The sequence below is a fragment of the Pteropus vampyrus genome, unplaced genomic scaffold (assembly GCF_000151845.1).
Source record: "Pteropus vampyrus isolate Shadow unplaced genomic scaffold, Pvam_2.0 Scaffold45, whole genome shotgun sequence".
Classification (NCBI taxonomy): Eukaryota; Metazoa; Chordata; class Mammalia; order Chiroptera; family Pteropodidae; genus Pteropus; species Pteropus vampyrus.
The window spans coordinates 7,604,217-7,623,845 of NW_011888826.1; the positions used below are offsets into that span (position 1 = coordinate 7,604,217).

Genomic DNA, 19,629 nt, shown 5'->3' on the forward strand with positions numbered 1-19,629 from the left:
ACTTTCGTCCATCCCCTTGGACGCCCACTCCTTAATCTAAAACCTGGCCCCTTGAGCTGCCTCTCCACTGGGAATGCACCCAGGAAATCTGGCTTCTTTTTGAGAATACACCCCCCACCTCGGAACCTCTCCCTGAATATACTCTTTGTACCCCAAGAATTTCACCAGCTTCTTTCAACCACCTGCTAGTAACAGAGGCACAACTAACCTACAATACCATCATGAACTAGAAAAGAACTTTAGTCATAAAATTCAGTTCTAGTCAAGATTATATTTCATGCAGAGAATTCAAACATCATAGCAATAAGGTCAGAGGACATAAGTGAGCCTGACGACTCACCTTTGATTTGTTTCATCTCTACTGAAGCACGAACTGTGAATCAGTACACATTTACCGCAAAATAGTTTATATTAGCTTTTGTGCATTGAGAGTCAAATTACCAAAACGAACTGACAGTCACCAAATTTGGTTCCACCTTGGAATATATAATTCTTATAAAAAGGTACAAGTCATGATTTGCCCATAACACATATGTGTGTACCTGTGAATGGCAATGTTCTGAGTTATACTTAACCTCTTAACGATTGCTTAAAACCTTAACGGGGATAAACTCTTAAAATCTAAATATAACACTAAAAATCAAGTTATTAATGTGTCTGCTAAAGAAATCAGTGTGTTCTATAGAAAAAATAATACATTTTAATAGTTGACATTTCTTAACTGACAGATTAGATAGCCGATTTAAAGCTAAAAAAAAATCAGTAACAGACGGATAAGTAATTTTATTTCTAAAAATGAGGAAACTTGGCCCACATGAAGTTACTTTTGAAATTAAAAAGGTTTACTATTCAGAATCTACCATTTAAAGTAATATAATGGAGTAATAAACCATTTATAGGCAAACAAATTAGCATCATTCTAATTTAAATTCTCTATATAATTTTATTTATTTTGCATGCCTAGGATTATATAGTCTTCTGAGGATTTACTGTCTATAAACTCAAATTTAGATATATGATAGAATTACATAGAAAATTCCATTAAGGTTAAGACAGAAAAAGAAATTTCATAGATAGTTTCCACTGTTAAATAGCAAACATAATTCCTACTGAGAAATAATAAAAGGTGAACAAAAATTAAGAAGTTATATTTAATCACAAATAAAAACATTTTTTTCATATTTAGAGCTTACTGTTTTACAAGGAGGTTAAGATAAATCTACTGAAAAGTTTCACTGGTCACAGATGTGGGATTCTCTCATTTTTTTCACATCCATAAAATATACACGAAATTGTGCGTCTTGGCAGAATTTCTTTGTGCCATTATTTTATTAAGCTTAGTGTAGTATATAATGCCATGCCATATTCATTATTTTTCCAAAGACTTTAGTACAAAAAGTTTTAATACACATTATGCTACATACTAAAGTGAAACAAATGATGCTGTTTAATAAGCAGAAACACATACCTCACCAAGCCAGATCATATACAATTTGCATATTAAAATCAATACCATCCTTTCTAGTAAGACAGCATTTTAAAACAAATTAGGGAATATTAAATCTTTTTTTTATTACAAGAAACACCTCAATGATAAAGACACGTAATTCGATGACAGAAAAAGGGCTTAAGACTTCCAAAATAAAGAAATCTGGCCAAAGACTACGAGTTCATATTTTAATATTACCTTTAAAATGCCCACAGGACATTTTAAGATGTTTATTACCACTATTTTATTTCCAAATAAGTTTATGTAAGCCATTAGAAGCTTACAAATGTTAGCAAATTATGTCAAATGATTCTAAAGAATGGCTGTAATCACCATATTTGAAAACCGACTAGCAAATTATGTACATGTTTAAATGTTAAGTTCAGAATATGAAGTGCTTTAAATTTGAAAACACATACGAAATTATACTTATTAAAAATATTTGTGTAAGAGCTATATATTTATCTATTTATAAAAATAAACAGAAATATCAGTCCATGGAAAAATAATTACACATCTCGAAAAGAATGAAATATATGACTTAAGCAGGAAAATATCTTCCATAAAATGTATACAATTGACACAGATATTATCAAGGCAAAATATTCTTTTGTTTCTGGCATTTTACCAACACTAGCAAAAAATAAAATGTCTACTTGCCTAATAAAACTTTGGCATCGTCCACATCAAAATCTCCATCGCCATCAGCATCATAGACTCCTAATTTTCCTACAAGAAGGGAGTAAAGATAAATATGGGAAGAAAAGGAAAATCAAATTTAATAAGATATTACCACGTATTGCAGTCCTGCACATCAGCCATAAATGTTACCAATCAATGCAATTCTGTGCTCTTTTAATCCTGAATAGCAGTGCTAAGTGTATATCTTACCTAAAAATGATGGGCAATTCACTTAGAGATTCAGGAAATGTTCGCCTAACAAATCTAAGAAATATAACTGAGAAAATATATTCCTTGAAGGCTTAGCAATACCCTGATTTAATCATTTTGAGTATCTTCTCTTATCATACTGCTAAAAATATTTTAGGTATAATTTTCAACACACATAAGAAACAATTTTGATTTATTTCTAACAGTCACATGAAACAATGGTTCTAAAGTATGGAAGTTCCACCATCAATATTTAAAACAAAAAGGACATACACCAAGCCTCAAATAAGCACTAAATATAAATAATTAACATTGAGTATAAGTACTAAAAATAAGAGAACAATTAATTTTATATTTTACTATAATGATTTACGACCGAAAAACCATAAATCGACCTTTAAAATAAATGGCTATTGGAAATAAAGTATGTAAAACTGGCTTCCTGAAATCACCAAGGAAAACTTACGGCTATCCTACTTCAAGGCTTAATTTGCATAGGCCAAATGCTACTACTTAGAAAAAAATAACAAGCCTTAAAATAGGTAACCTGAGAAGACAATAGTACCAGAGCCTTTCCTCGACAAGCAGAGTAAATACGTATTTTAAGGCTTTAATAAAGCTTTACCAGCTAGGAGCACAGTTATGTTTAACACTTCAAATATGAGTCAAATACATTCAATTCTCTAAAAAGCATCCTAAATTCAACATTTATAATCCATCACTGGGCAATGGCTATGAGGAGACATAATAATGTACAGCAATATTTTAAATGACATTCACAAACATAGCATTAGTATTAAGAAACCAGTTGGCAGCACTGTTACCATTTCTTTAATAAAAAGTAAATTAAAACATTGCATGAGAGCAGGCAGGACTTCTGGAATACAGTAGCTATTACCAACCTTCACCCTCCCAGAGCCTTGTTCTACTTAGGAAAACAGTACACTTGCTATGCAGAAGTCTGGTTTAGAAAGCAAACACACATCAAAAACGATAATAGTAATGGAGAGATACAAAGTTATCATTTCTTTGCTAAGCAAATGAAAAACACTGATGTACAGGTCAAGGCTATATATAGCACAGAGTTCAAACATTAGAAACATGGAAAATACTATACTTTCTAACAAACTTAACAAGGAAAATTGGTCTTGTCACTTACACATTGTCTGATAACTAACGGAATAAAGATGAGATTTTAGAGACTAACACAAGTAGACTTAAAATGCATCTCCAACAGCCTACCTTGAAGTACCTCTGATAAATTATAACGGAAGTCCTTTGCTTTGGCTGCATGCATGTGAAAACATGAAAATTGTTACTTGTGCTCAAATGTACAAATATTTGAAATTCCTTCTTTTGTTTAACAGACTTTCCCTAATAACATATCACTGTAAGTCAGCAAAAGCACAGATCTACTGAGAAGTCTGTCCCACACTAAATTCTTCCTCTGTTAGTCTATCGATTTATCCACAGACGCTTTCCTTAAAGTAAGAAAAATAAGGAGCTTCAACAAAAGGCAAATTACACGTAAGCATGTTTTTTTATTCTTTGCCCTTTCCCCCAAAAAAGATGGCTATAACTTAACAAGTAAAGCAGAAGTACATGAGGGTCTATGAAAGGGAGGGTATTTTTCTAGCAACACCACAGAGAAGTGTGCATTTTTTTTTTCAGTGACATGGTCCACTTCTTTCACTGAGTTATTAAAGAGCAAGGCCATTTATTCATAACAACCAAAAAGTGGAAATAACTCAAAGGTCCAACAGTGATGAATGGATAAACAAAATGTGGTATATCCATATGCTGGAATATTATTCAGCCATAAAATGGAGTAAGTATTGAACTTTGAAAACATTATACAAAGTGCAAAAAGACACAGAAGGCCACACACATTATTATGTGATTCCATTTACATGAAACGTCCAGAAGAGACATTCACAGACACAGACAGTGTATCAGTGTTTGCCGGGAGAGGAAAGGAGCAGGGGATTGGGTGTTTTGGGGGAAAGGAGTGATGGAAATATTTTAGAATTAGATAATGATGACGACAGCACAAAATGATGACTATATTAGAAATCAGTAAACTGCTGATTTTCAAGTATTTAAGTATTTTCGATACTGAATTTTGTTATGTGATTATGTGAATTTATCTCAATTAAAAAAAAAAAGACTTGGTGAGGTTAAAAAAAGAAAAAATGGAGTATGACTCAGAAATGGTAAAAAATCATTAATGCAAAAAATCATGAAAAATCGCAGTGATTATGGGGAGACAAATCGAAAACTAAGGAGAAAGGAAGACAACTAACAGAAATAACATGGCAACTGCTTCAAAATGGCAGGCAGACCGTACCTACACATGCACCCACATATCCCTATACCAACACCTACACACACACAGACACACACACAGACACACACACACACACACACACACAGACATACCAGGACCTACACACACTCTCTCACATACACACACCCCGCTTCATGACATTTACACATCCACACTCACATTCACACATACCAGTTCCAACAAAGACACAGAGGGGTGTGATCTGAAATGCTCTCTAAGGCAAAGTCTTACAAATTGTATGTTTATGATCCACTAATGGGTCCTTAAGTAAATTCAGTGGCTCACAACCAGTATTTTTAAAATTTCTAACATAATGAATAGAATAGTAATTATAGAGTACTGCACATAGTGAGAGTAAATACTGTGTTGATAAAACTTTTTTAAAAAGTTTGATAAAACTTTTCTTGATATACACTACTGTTCGAAGAAGTTAAAAACCCCACTACTTCAAGGAAACCCTGATAACTCCCCGTTTTTTTACTCCACTGAGAACCACTGAATGGCTACAGAAATTAACAGTACCTAAAACATGCTGATAAATCTTTAAGATTACTAAGGGATGTCATTTATGCTCTTATAAGTTCACTTAAGAAACAATATCAAAATTCTTACCTAAAACTTCCTCATAATCAACAAGATCAAACCAGACAACAGCTACTGACGTCCAGACCCCCAGCAAAGCGATGACCATAAACCATGTGAAAAAAGAACTTCCAGACAGTCCTTTCTTTCCATTCTTGTGTCCTCCATGCTTTGTGTCTGTTTAAAAATAAAATGATGCACAATGTCATTATATAAGAAAACACTGTATCAAATGCCTCTTTTCACTGAATTATTTCTCCTATAATTTCATAGTTCTTACAATGGTAAATTATTTCAAAAAGTTTTCACTTAGATTCTCAAAACACGTTGCATAAAGATTTTTGAAAATGAAAGAGTTTTTTAGACTCAACACAAGTAAAATCCTAACTTCTAAATAATTCAAGAAATAAACTACTGATGGGCTAATGATATTTTTAAAAATAAAGGCTAAGTGATCTACAGCCATGCCACCCTCAACAAGCCCAACCCCGCCTGATCTCGGAAGCTAAGCAGGGTCAGGCCTGGTTTGTACTTGGATGGGAGACCACCTAGGAAGACTAGATGCTATAAGCTTAAAAACATATATTAATTAATTTAAAAAATAAAAAAATAAAGGTTGCTATAATATCTATATTTCTTCCAAGTTCTTTTATCAAACCTAAATATCACCTCCTTCAAAGTTGAGAGCATGTCGACAATTTAATGAAATCATATAGAAATGGAGCCAAAACAAATCCTTTGCTCTGTCCCACTTAGTTTTTGTAGAATCTTAAAAGCTCTGAACTATTACAGAAAATAGATCCCCCCAAAACCTGCCCCATATTCTTAGCCAGAGAGGGACAGAAAAAGGAAGGAGACTCTATAGGAAATAAAGGTCAGGGAAGAAGAGAAGCAGACAGTACGAGTCAGGCCCCTCCTGTATAGGACCCACAAGACATATGGAAACAGGAAACGGCTCATTCACAATTGGTCTCAATGCAGGAAACAGCTTGGTAAACTGCTGTTCACTAAAAACATCAATTGTTACATGTGACACGTTTAGTATCTTTTATTCTTCCAGAAATATTCTTCTTACAGTCAAAAATAAACAAAAATGACGAAAGTCAAGTGATATTAATAGAAAATGATCAACACTATCCTTAAAAAGAAAGCATAATATTTGAGTTTCTCTTAAAAAGGAATATAACAAATATTATGTAAATATTAATAACTGAATTAAAAGGGTATGTCATATCCCAAACATCCTTGGAAAAAAGGAAAAGTATCAACCAGGTAGTAACTGTCTTCCACCTGTTGAGTGCGGTCAAATCTTTCAAAGTGCTTCCACATACACAGCTGACAAGATCCTTCTGTCAGTGTCTCTCAAGAGAGCATTTCCGGATGTTTATACAGTACAATTCCTCATCCTGTGTGACTGCAGGGCAGCTGGCATCTCTGATCCCAAAGGTAAGCGGCTTCCACTGACTATGACAAAAACATCCCCAAACACTGCCAAGTGTCCTCCACAAGGCAGTGCCTGGTTGAGAACCACTAGGGTCAAGGACAGGAATCACCAGCTCTGTGTTACAAAGATTAGATGATTTACCCACAGTCACCAGCACAGGTCAGACAGAGCTGGGAATAAACTCTGAGTCCAATGGTCCTGAGTCCCCTGATCCAAATGAGTGGGCCAAACTACAAGATTTCCAAAAACCTCACATGCTCTAATATAGAACCTGCTTTCGGACTCCTAAACACAGTTCTAATTACAAAATACTGGTAGTAGTTCTCCCATGGCTCACATCAAGAATATAATGCCAATTATTCTGGATGAAAAAATAAAATGAAATCCTTTCTGCTAAAAAAAATATATATATACTTTTTTTTAAAAAAACAGCCACTAGATCAACTTTTCAAAAGGAGCCATAAAAATTAAATCAATCTGAGAGATAGTATGTGTGTGTATCTACACACCCAAACATATACATCTTTATCTACTTATCTATATTTAAGGGTATAAAATTATAATGACCAAACAAGACAAATTTCACTTCTAAAGAAAGTCAATTTTTTTCTATTTTTTTAAATATTGACAGACCCACCAAAAAAAGGGTCGGATTTATAAATAGTCATATGGTGATTTCATAAAAGTATACTTACCAAATAACGTATGGCCATATAATTTGTTTCTAATATGATCTATTAAAAGTCTTCTAAAAGCTGGCTACACAAAAACACAATTTATTCATTAAAAAAAAAAATACTTGCTAGACACAGATCATAATGTTGCATATTAAATCCACTTAAAACGGGCTTCGCTGTTTCCTTCTCTGAACACAGCCATGGGAGGGGCAAACGGGGTGAAAATTTCTGCAATGTTGGAGTAAAAGATGAATTCTGATATTTTTAAGTGCCTTAAGCACAGAAATTACAAGAACAACAATATAAAATAAAGCACCACTAAATTTTTTTTAAAAAGTATGTAGCTTCTGTGGGGGCAGAGGAGCACCATGGATTCAGCAGCAGTGTTGTGTTTAATTTATTAAACATCTATATATATGAAAACTTTTTTAAGACTGCACTTAAAAAACGCTTTTCTATATAACATATATATGCGTATATATCCATTTGCATAGAATACTTATAATAAGAATAATGCCTTTGAGAATATCCATTTACTTCCAAATATGCAACTATAGTAGTTAATGACTAAGAGTGTTCCTCCCTTGACTACTTATTGACTATAAGGATCAAAATTATATTTTCTATTGAAAACGAGTACTAAAATTGCAGAAAAACTGAGTTCTTGGGTTATCTCCTCTTAGGCATTTTGTAACTGACACTGGTGACTTGTATTGTTCTTAATTAACTAGAAAATAACAAGGCTAAATAAATACAGTTCATCCTTTTATTCATTCAACATATTATTCAGCATGTGACAAACATGATGTAATTTTTTCTCAGTAATTAAGTCTTCAAAATGTGTATCTAAATGATAGTGCACTCAAGACGATGCTATTTACAGAGGGGAGGGGAGGCAGAGGGACAGGTGAAAAAGGTGAAGGAAAATAATAAGTACAAACTTCCAGTTACAAAATAAATAAGCCACAGAGATGTAATGTACAGCATAGAGAATAGAGTCTACAGTATTGGAATAACTTTGTACAGTGACAGATAGTCACTAGATTTATTGCAGTGATCACTTCGTAAGGTATATAAATGTTGAATAAAAGAACAACAATAGAAAATAAAGCACCACTAAATTTTTTTTAAAAAGTATGTAGCTTCTGTGGGGGCAGAGGAGCACCATGGATTCAGCAGCAGTGTTGTGTTTAATTTATTAAACATCTATATATATGAAAACTTTTTTAAGACTGCACTTAAAAAACGCTTTTCTATATAACATATATATGCGTATATATCCATTTGCATAGAATACTTATAATAAGAATAATGCCTTTGAGAATATCCATTTACTTCCAAATATGCAACTATAGTAGTTAATGATTAAGAGTGTTCCTCCCTTGACTACTTATTGACTATAAGGATCAAAATTATACTTTCTATTGAAAACGAGTACTAAAATTGCAGAAAAACTGAGTTCTTGGGTTATCTCCTCTTAGGCATTTTGTAACTGACACTGGTGACTTGTATTGTTCTTAATTAACTAGAAAATAACAAGGCTAAATAAATACAGTTCATCCTTTTATTCATTCAACATATTATTCAGCATGTGACAAACATGATGTAATTTTTTCTCAGTAATTAAGTCTTCAAAATGTGTATCTAAATGAAAGTGCACTCAAGACGATGCTATTTACAGAGGGGAGGGGAAGTAGAGGGACAGGTGAAAAAGGTGAAGGAAAATAATAAGTACAAACTTCCAGTTACAAAATAAATAAGCCACAGAGATGTAATGTACAGCATAGAGAATAGAGTCCACAGTATTGGAATAACTTTGTACAGTGACAGATAGTCACTAGATTTTTGAATAACTATGTTATACTACCAACACTCATATAGTATTATATGTCTACTATAATTTAATAAAAGTTTTCTAATAAATATTTAAAAAATAACAGAATCCTCAAAATAAAGATACTATTTAAAATAAGCTTATAATTAAAAAGCTAATAAAACAAAATAATAATTTGATTTCAAAGTTCAATTTTTTTTTTCTCCATTTCTACCTCTTTCTTAAGGCAGAAATGAAGGAGGAACATTTCTGAGATTTTCAGAAAGTATCACTTATACAAGCTGATCGGTAATACTCATCTAAATGTTTGACTCGTAACACCAAATATAAGTAAAAAATGGAGATAAATGGTTTTTTAAGAAATAATTATGTAAATGTGTACACCAAAATGGAGAAAAGGCATTGGGAAGGGTAAGGCAAAGTCAAACACAGTAAAGAACATGCCTTTACCTAGAGCATTTATATCTGTTTTAGACATTCTAACAATTTCAATCAAGTGTCCTAAATTAACATACCAAACTAAAGAGTAGATTTTAAAGCCCACATAACCCAAATGGGTTAAAGCAACAGGGCTGATGGAGGCAAGGCCTTTAAAGGCATGAACACAGCAGCAAGAACAAACACGAGAACTTGAGTAGTGGCAGGAGGCCATTTATGATTGATGCTTGTAGGCAAACCCTGAACAGTCTTAAAATAATCTTTAGCACAAGGAAATAATGACCTTCATAGTGATTCTGCCATTAAAACATGATTTTAAGTTGTTTAAAGAATGCAAGAAATGTATAATAAATCTTGGAAAGATTTTCATTCAATATATTTTTTATTAATTAGATTTATCACTTTAAAAGGTAAATGTCAAAAAAAGGGTTAATGTTACTTAGCTGGAATATGAAATTATTAGCAATATTTTATCCATCCCTTTATAATATCAAGTTGAGACGTTACTCTAGTATTATTAATCTTATTACTGTTAATATTTATTAATTCCATAAAGGAACAAAACAGTAAATTATAAAAAAGAGTCATTTTTAAGACATTTTTTAAGGGGACATTTTTAATTGACACCAAATAATATAGTCTTGGTAGGTCATTTTATAAATATCATGTGCCTCGCCCTAAAGGGCAGATCAGTTTCTGCCCGATTAAACAGAAAAAAGCACAGTAAGCTAACCCCTTCAAGAGGATTTAAAACTCCCTAAGCAAACCTGAAACCAGTACTTTGTTCCAAAGGCATTCTGGAAGAACATCATTTTCTAAGATCAGAATAAATCTAAGAGTCTTCATTTCATTTTCTGGCTCCACATTTGACCTATAGCCCCAGGGATTAGTCGAAAAGTGTTTTTAATGGGGGTTAACAGTGTGGCAAGAACTATGTGTTTCATTTTTTCCCCATGCTAACCCATCAAAAGTACATGACCTCCAAATCAGAAAATGTTTTTCATATACTACCAAACACAGAAAATTCACTATAGTGAGCAATGGAATGTGTCTTTCTCCAAAATGAAGACTGGGCTAGGGATGACAAGATTAATTTTGTTTGGTTGAGGAAAGGGAAAATAAAAGATGTACCCCAGCACCTGAACAGTATTCAATTACTTATGTGGGTGTACTATTAACTGAATTACAAATCAACCATTTACGAGTGTTAGTAGCATTATGCGGGCGAGTTCATATTTACACATAAATTCTACATATTCAAAGTTTGGTTTTTTTTTAAACAAACACTATCAAGCAACTCATCAAATAGATTATTTTTTCATATTACAAAATGTCACCCTTTGGTAACCAAGAACTGTTAAAAGTGTGTCAGAAGTAACAGCTTATTTTATCTCACTATGTAGATTATGTAATCCATGGAGGAGGGGGAAACTGTCCCCTAAAAGAACTGAACATCAGATGTATATCTAATATCCTTCTTCCTGACTACATGAGGTACTTTATTAGAATAGTCAAGTGACCCATTCTAATCATTTATCCAAAACAATGTTCAAAGCAGAGATACTCATATTCTCTATACTAATAATAGAATCCTTCCAGTGGCCGCTTAGGCAGCTGAGAGCTGGAAGCAGTCTTAGTATGTTTTTTTTCTTAAATAAATTTTCAACATAATGAGCCAGTGTAGCTGGCTTTCAACTAAATGAGAAGACAATCTTAATTTACAAAGCAAAGCAAAAATATAAATGAAGAAGTAAATTCAACACATTATTAAAGAACACTTGAAGGTTAATGATTCAATTTAAAATAAATAAATTTTAAAAATCCTAGTGTCTTTTCTCTACATTTATCTTCTGCTTCACAAAAATTAGGTAAGTTTCCACATATGCTAAGTCTTTGTCTGAGCCAATTAAATGTGCTCAATAATACAAGATAGGATATATACATTCCTTAAATTTCCTATAATTTTATATGAGTGAATACACACGATTCTTAAAATTCACTGTAATTAACATAAAATTAAGGAAAACTGCTTGTACATTTTTCTGAAGTTTGTAAAATACAGCTTCTGATAGCATAATATACTAAAAGATATTCTAAGTTAGAAACCAAAATGTATTCTTAAAGACAGATTATTCCGTAAAAAATTAAACCACTGTGAAAGCTGATGTTCCAGGAGTTCAAAATAGAAAATGTGTAAGATGTAGTCAAAGCACTTAGCCAAAAATATTTTAAGAGCACACAACTGAAAATACAGCTAAAAATTAGCAGTGGGATTCAGAACCACTTTTAACCCAAACGATAAAAATATACCTTTACCTTCAGCCATTTTGTTTTGTTCAATCCATTAGTAATAGATATTAAAGGGGACAAAAAAAAAAAAAAAATCAAAGCTCCATTAGCAGGTACCAGGCCCGCCACATGCTCTTCCTCCTGAGGCTCTAGACTGGCCAATGGCTCCACGGGCGAGGCCTCTAGAACTGAAATTGGAACTGACTGCAAACTCTGCTCACCAGTTATTTTTAGAGGCCTCTTCCTCATGGCCAAATCCTGCTAATCACTCAGGCTGAAATGCGCTCCTAACAATCCAACAGCCTTTCTCCCACTTACGGGATTCCTTTCTCAATTGGTCCTATCTCCCTACCCAAACACTAAAAAAATCAAGCATGCTGGAAAAATGAAACAGAACAAATTGTGCTGCCAGTAGTGATTTCTTGGAATCAGTCTTTAATGGTTTTAGCCTAAGTACCAAATCCTTCAAAACTAAACAAGTCTTGCTATAAAGTGGGGCCCCAAGCCCAGAAACAGCTCAATCTGGCTGGCCATTTGGAACCTAATCATTACTTAGTTTGTTTGAATGAAACAGAACCCTAAATGGTAAGAAATAATTAATGCTCTAGAATTCTGATTCACAGGCATCACCATCCCAAGACTAATTCCTCCAACAGCAAAAGTAAAGTGAAAATAAAAATTTGTTTCACTAGATAAGGACACAGAGCTAGAAAAAAAGGATGGAAGGAAGGATAGGGAGGGAAAATGAAGGAAGAGGATCAAGATGGAAGAAAGGCTGAGAGAGGGGGCAGGAAAGAAAGAACTCATTAGCATCAAAAGCAGTGATCTAGGAAACACAGCCTGAGAGAAGGAACTAGAAAGAGATTGACAACTGCATCTGATTTTGTTCTACTTCCCTCCAACCCCAGGTCCAAATATTCCCTTCTAAGGAATAAATCCAGCCCAATGTTAGTACCGTTTATTCACTGATTTAAGACTAGCAGAATTCATGAGAGTTATGATTAGTATACTAAATTAACTTAGCACAAATAGTATCCAGAGCAAAGCAGCGAAGCTGTTTATGAGTCCTTAATTTTTTTCAGTCAAATTGAATGTTTCACATGCAAATTAAATGTTCTGGAAAAAAAGTCAGCAACCTATGGTACCGATTTCTGATGGCCCAGAACTGGGACAGAGTGAATGAGGCATCAGGGCCAACTCAACAGAATTGGCAAGTGTCTTAGGTGTCCTGTGACCGAGAGCCATTCCCCGGAGCCCTTTCCTCTAGGATCAGACCCACTAACAGCGCTTGCTAAAACGCTGACCGATAATGAACCATTTGTTGACAGGGGTTTGAGACTACCCACCATCACAGAAATTTATTAGACACATATTTCAGAAGCTTTCTTTTGTTTTTTTCAGAGAAAGAGTGAGAGCGAGAAGATCCCCTTCCTGACAAAACTGGAAACCAAGCCGTGACACTCAAGTGGCGGGTAGCTTGTAGGACTTAAGAGACCTGGATTCGATACCCTGCTTCTTCATTAACTCTGATTTGGGAGAAGCCATTAAACTTCTGGGCTTCAGTTTCCTCGCCTGTAAAAACTAGGCATGAATATATTTGCTTGGGACAAACTAGGCTTGAATATATTTGCTAGAGTCATCCATGCAACACACTTGGATTGCCTTGATCACAACTCAGGCACAATTCTCATCTCCAATTCAAAGCTCTTTCCTGCGCCCACTCTGCCACCCAAACTGCGGGAGGGGCTGGGGCTTCTCCCCGCCCTACAGGCCTGTGCAAGGCCAGCTGCGTTCTAAATTACAGATCTGTGGCCAAGCGCTGGCCTGAGACAAGAACCTCAGATGTTAAATTTGTATTTACCTCACCCCTGAGGCTTCTTCAACACAGCTCCGATTATTCCTCCTCAACGAATCATCACACATATTCACGCACCCTATAGCTGACCTTCTCCTTTGTCTTCTGCAACACTTGCACAATTTCAATAAAATGTCGTTGCTCCTTTCACAATAATGGCATATCTGTTATTTTCGATAGGGTGATGAGGATCAGGAAATAACATTGAAGCTATTACAATGTTTCTTAAGAAAAAAGAAATTCTGAATTCTAAGTAACTATGTCTTATGATGTCATTTTTACAAGAAATGTTTATGAAGTTTAAAAATAAATTTAATTTGCATAGAGTAAATCTAGCAAAGACAACTAAAGTAATATTGAGCTAATTATTCCTTGTTAAAGCTGTTGGGACTAATAGCAACTCCTAAGTCCAAGCGAAGACCGAACTTCTAACATGTGCTCTGAGGCCATCGTTGTCAGCCTGATGCTGCTGGATACCAGGAGGGCCAAGACCCATGTCCACGGACTCCTGGGCTCTACCTGCCTCCAAAACCTACCAGATGAAAATCCATCAGACCTCTCGTGGGTCAGCACCGACTCACCCCATCAGCTGCCATACGGCAGCGATTCTCAAACCTGAAAGCACATCAGCTACCTGCAGGGTCATGACAACAGAGATTGCTGGGTCTGTCCCTATAGTTTCTGATTCTGAGGCCTGAGGATTTGCCTTTCTAATAAGTTCTCAGGTGATCTGATGCTGCTGGTCTAGGGACCACACATAAAGAGAGTCGCTGCACTGTACTAGCCATCCCTAATTCTCAGAGCCTAGAGGAGCAAATTTTACCAATTTCCAGAAATTCATTTCCTTGCCACTTAAAAAAGTAGAAAAAAATAACTTGTTTCTCTGAGGTCCGTGTCATCCAATTATATCACCCTCCACCCTGCCTCATTACCGTCACCAGCACCATCCCCAGTGCCCCGTCATCTCGATTCCAGCCATAACCATGTGATTCCAATGTCTGTGGGTCCAACATGACGGGTTCTCGTTCCTTCGTATTTCATCCCCAGTAACCTTGCTCCCTTCCATTCTCTATCCAACACTCATGCTTACATCCTTACCATGGGTCTTGCCATAAACCCCGCCTAGTTCACCTTCCTAATCACATCTTCATTCTTACTGAAAACCTCTGCGGCTCCCTTGCACGACCACCTAATGGATTCCACAGTCTTGCTACGGAAGCTCCGCTTGTTTGGGTCCAGACTGCAGGGTATCACGAGATACCCAAACACAGCTCTTTAAAACAAAAACAAGAAACCTTTCATCTACATATAGTCTCCAAAGGAAACATGAGCACGTTTTACCATTCTGAACCTAATATTAAACAGCTGGTATTACCTAACAAAAGTCAACTCTGCAGGCATTGAGTAAAACTTAACGTTCACACCACCCCCGCCAGGGAACACCACCTCCACGTGCATCTCTATCCACCTTAGGGTTCCTAGTTCATCTTAAGAGTCCATAGGTCACCATGCAAGTCACTCCCTGACTCACGAACCCCTGTGTTCCTCTACCCTTTCATTGCATCGATCTGCCATAACTGCCTTCCCGGATGAACACAATATTCACCTTCTGCACAACTGCAAAGGCGGCCGGGCACACCCAATAAAAATCAGGTGCAGGGGCAGTGCAGCCCAGGGCAACCAGCCCTCAGGACCGCCTGTCATTCCTACCACACGTCCCCAGAAAAGATACTTTCTTATTCTCCACAATGACTATTTTGAACTTCTTTATCTCCAAATGATTCTATTTTCTCGTACTCAAAAAACACCACAGCACGCGGGTCTCCACTCTCTGCCTCCCGAGCAACTCCCGTCCCGCCCTCCCCAGCTACCTCACGAGCGTCACCTTCTCACTCTCCTGGACGCCCAGCCTGTGCCTTTACTACATCTTCCCTCAAGACCATGGTTAGTCCCTGCTTCATCTTTCTTCTTCCCATTATAGATAAAATTCTCAACAGAGCTGCTATTTCACTGCTTTCATTTTCCAACCACCCGTTCACTCCTTACAACCCTTAGGCTGCAACCGGCTTCCGGGTAGCAGCTCTAAGATCACACCAATGACCTCCACGTCATTAAACTCAAGAGAAGATGTCAGCCCTTATCTTACCTGCCCTCTCAGAAAAATTCTCCCTCCTTCGTAAATGTTCTCTCCCCTTGACTTTCAGGACTTCAGAATCACCGGGCACGTCATGTCGTCTTCCTCTCTGGTCTTACTCTCAATCTCCTTTGCTAGCTCATTCTCCTCTAGCTGATTTTTAATGTGGAGATTCCATAAGCCATGGTCCTACGCCATCTCTCTAGCTGACTTCGGCTACCTTCTCTATGGCTTAAAATTGTCTCTCTTTTGAGCTCCAAACCCACATATCTGTCTACTCAATCCCCCATTGATGGTGTAAGGAAACCCCAGACCCGGTATATGCAAACGAAGCCACGATCCTTCCCCTCTTCTCTCCAGTGTACACGCCTCGGAAGCAGTTCCATCAACTCCGCTGCTTAAGCCACAAACCTGGGTCTCATCCTTGACTTCGAACTCTTTCACCTCTTTTCCCAATTGTCCATCTCTCAATCAGAGTTTCTCCATCGAGCTGTTGCAAATGGGTTACCACTGTGCCAGAACATGAACTCCCCTCAGGGCCTGGGTCATCCTTGTCTATTTACCCCACTCCCATGACACGAAAGATGGGAAACCCTGTCTCAGATGACGCTTACTTCTGCCTCCCGGCTCGGATCATGCAAACCCGAGTGCCATCACCTCCCAGGCTGCTCTAATACCTTAACGGAACCTGTAGTGCTCCACAGAGAGGCAGAATAATTTTTTTTTAATCTGAATATAACTCTATCCCGTTAAAAATTCCTTAACTCTATCCTGTTAAAAATGGCTTCAAAATGCTTCTCAGGATAAAATTAAAATCTTCAACGTGGCCTAGAAGACTATGCGACATGCCCAGCCTACCACTGCAGCCTTAGCTTTGTGCCATCTCCCCCAGCCGGGCGTATTCCAGATACAAGAAAACTCACACACCTGTCTCAGGACCTCTGCGCAGGCCACTCTGTCCTGGGGTGCCAGCACCGCTGCACCACCACGTCCCCCCCAACGCAGCTGCCTCCTGCTCACTCAGCTTAAACCCCATTTCTGCAAGGAAGCCTCGCCACACTCCGCGGAAGCGTTTTCTAATATGTCCTCACAGCAGCGTGTCGCTTTTCGTAGCATTATTTCATTGGTAATTAGTTCTTAATCTCTTTCGACCTCCAGAATGCACGTTTTTCCACAAAGCCAGGGACTGAATCCACCTTCTTCATGACTGTACCTTTGTCTTGTACCTAGTAGGAACCCAACAAACGTTTGTTAAATAAATGAGTACATTCCTTCTCAAATCTTTGATATTATATGAGTAATCAAACCTCTTCCTGCTAACACTTCAGAAACAGGGAAACAAAGTTTACTTCAATGAAAGCCAAGTCACTTCGGGTTTCCTCATTTCCACGAATTTAACTATCCTAAAATTAATTCATAATGGAAGACCTGCAAATAGTTAAGAGAATCATCAAGAAGCCCAGTGGTCCCCAAATACTGGCTATGAACTCAAATCAGCCCATGACCAAGTTTTCGCTGCTATGTCAGAAAGTCCTCGCTGATCAATCCTGGGTGATTAAACGCGGGCAGGCCCCAGGAGGAAGGCCACTGCAGCCCCATGCGTCTGACCCGACAGCCAGACACATAACACTTGCCTGACCCCCGGGAGAAAAGGCACGAGTGGCTGCAGGAGTGACAAGGGGCTGCCATGAGTTTTAGAATCTGGTAAAACAAAATTGAGAAAGTCATTTCCATTTCTATCAGTAGAAGCATCAGCGATCCCCATCTATACCAGCCTCCGGGTAGTTTTTTGGAACCTTTATTATTCTTCGGAAGCCCAAGCTGAGGAACCACTGCCTAGCACAAGTTGTGTTTGCACTACTACTGATTCAGTGCAAAAGAAAACAACTGAATCCAGAACAGGGGGTCCCTCGACCCCCATCTTCCTAATCAGTGATGCACCAAAACTCCGCTGGGAAAATGCTAAAACACAAAACAAATGGTAGCTGACTCCCACAGCTAGCTCCTCGTGCCAGGCCTACTGAGTTAGGTCTTTAACCTTAATGAGTTCTCATTCGATAAAGGAGAAGACTTAGACTCAGAGGAAAAACCACTCCTTGCGTAGTCTAGTCAATCAGCTGTCCGCGTGGGTAACACTGGTACGGTGCTCAAATGAGACAGTCTCCTCCTGAACTGAGTGACAAAAAGATAAACAAAAGCGAGTTATGTTGTCCATTGGGACACGCTGAGGTGGTGAAAAGTCGTTAAAACAAAAAAAGTTCTTTTTTCAACGCTAAATCCAGTAACAAAAAAACCCTGCCCTACTCATTTAACTCTAATTCCCTGGCAAGAGACTAGGTCACAAAGCCGATATGTATGGCCACGACTGATTTGCAGCTGCGTCCCTGAAGGCTGTTTGATCTTAACTCATTTAGACAGCAAAAAATCCGTAGCCATCCTTCCCCAGCAGTGCCTACTTTCTAGGGCAAAAGAAACTGGCATTTACAATAAAGTGTAAGCGCAAATGGGGAGGGAAGAAAGGGGAGAAACATGAAAGCACTAGCACAAAATACACAGAAGATTCGTGTGTAAATCACAAAACGTATGTGTCTTAGAAAAGTATAGGCCAAAAGACTTGATGTAATTATGCATCACAATATATTTGGGGAGCAGCCAACAACCCTTTACTAAGTAAGTCAATAATAATGAAGCTTAATTACAGAGGTAGGTAAAAAGAATGGCTGCAACAGAAAACTGCAGTGAAGAATTAACTTTACCCAAACAGAGGTGTGGCTTTTGTCCCTGCCTGCTTGGAGGTGATCTCTAAGTCCCTGGAATATCCTGCCTGATAGGAGTGACTCTGTTTGCTTGGAGGCTTTGGCACTGGATTACCTGCCAATGTTAATGATGAGGTTTGGACACAAGCCATTATCAGTTCCAGTCTCTGAAGGAACCACAGACTAGGGTCAGCCACGCTGCTGGGCAGGAGCAAAGAGAACTGGGGAGGGACAGCCGCAGAGAAAAGGCAGCGGCTACCAAGCAGCATGCACTCCCAGTAGGGTGGTGTCAGCTTCCCACTGACCAAAGGGGGCAATGACAGAGAGCCAGGGTTTGTACCATCTCGCCAGCATCTCACTCAAAAGGGTGGACTGCCAGGCAAGAAACTCCCAGGAGCCAGAAAGGGTGGGGTACCCCACTAGGAGAGGGTGCCCAGGAGGGTTGGAGGAAGCCCCCAGGGAAAGACCTCACCAGGATTCCAAAGAACTCACAGAGGCCGTGTTTGGCACCTCACTCTTGCGGGCAACTATAGCCAGTTGATCTCATCAACCAGCAGAGGAGACCCGATAGGGACCTGTCAGGTCTTACTCTTTTTCCTCTCCCAGCCCCAGCACTCCTGATAAGCTGGAATCTAGAAGAGGCCGGGCAAACGCTGCCCCAAAGCAGGCCAGGCAGAGAGAGCACAACCACATCTTCCCCATTTCGGGTCCCCCTGCCTTGCTGCTAATGAGACACAAGAAATTCTGCAATGACAATGAGACTGGATTTCAACCAAACAGCGTTTTAGAAATGGAGAGTGACTGGGATGTTAAGGAATCTGTCCCAGGGACAATTAGGAGCCTGTGCCACCCAGAGATTAATCTAATCCAACTAAGTACAATGACTGGAAGAA

The 19,629-nt window shown here is 37.7% G+C and overlaps 1 protein-coding gene across 3 annotated transcripts in view; it reads right to left on the bottom strand.

Annotated features, from left to right (window-relative positions):
- ASPH (aspartate beta-hydroxylase) overlaps positions 1 to 19,629 on the bottom strand; it is a 187,196-nt gene that overhangs the window by 153,407 nt on the left and 14,160 nt on the right. For 2 of the 3 annotated variants that reach the window (XM_023530068.1, XM_023530067.1), the window contains exons 2-3: positions 5,340 to 5,486; positions 2,150 to 2,218 (exon numbers count right to left, since the gene is read on the bottom strand). In XM_023530068.1, coding sequence (XP_023385836.1) covers positions 2,150 to 2,218; positions 5,340 to 5,486 — 216 coding nt within the window. Of the gene's footprint in view, positions 1 to 2,149; positions 2,219 to 3,622; positions 3,668 to 5,339; positions 5,487 to 19,629 lie in introns of all 3 variants that reach the window. The other variant, XM_023530069.1, reaches the window with a different exon arrangement.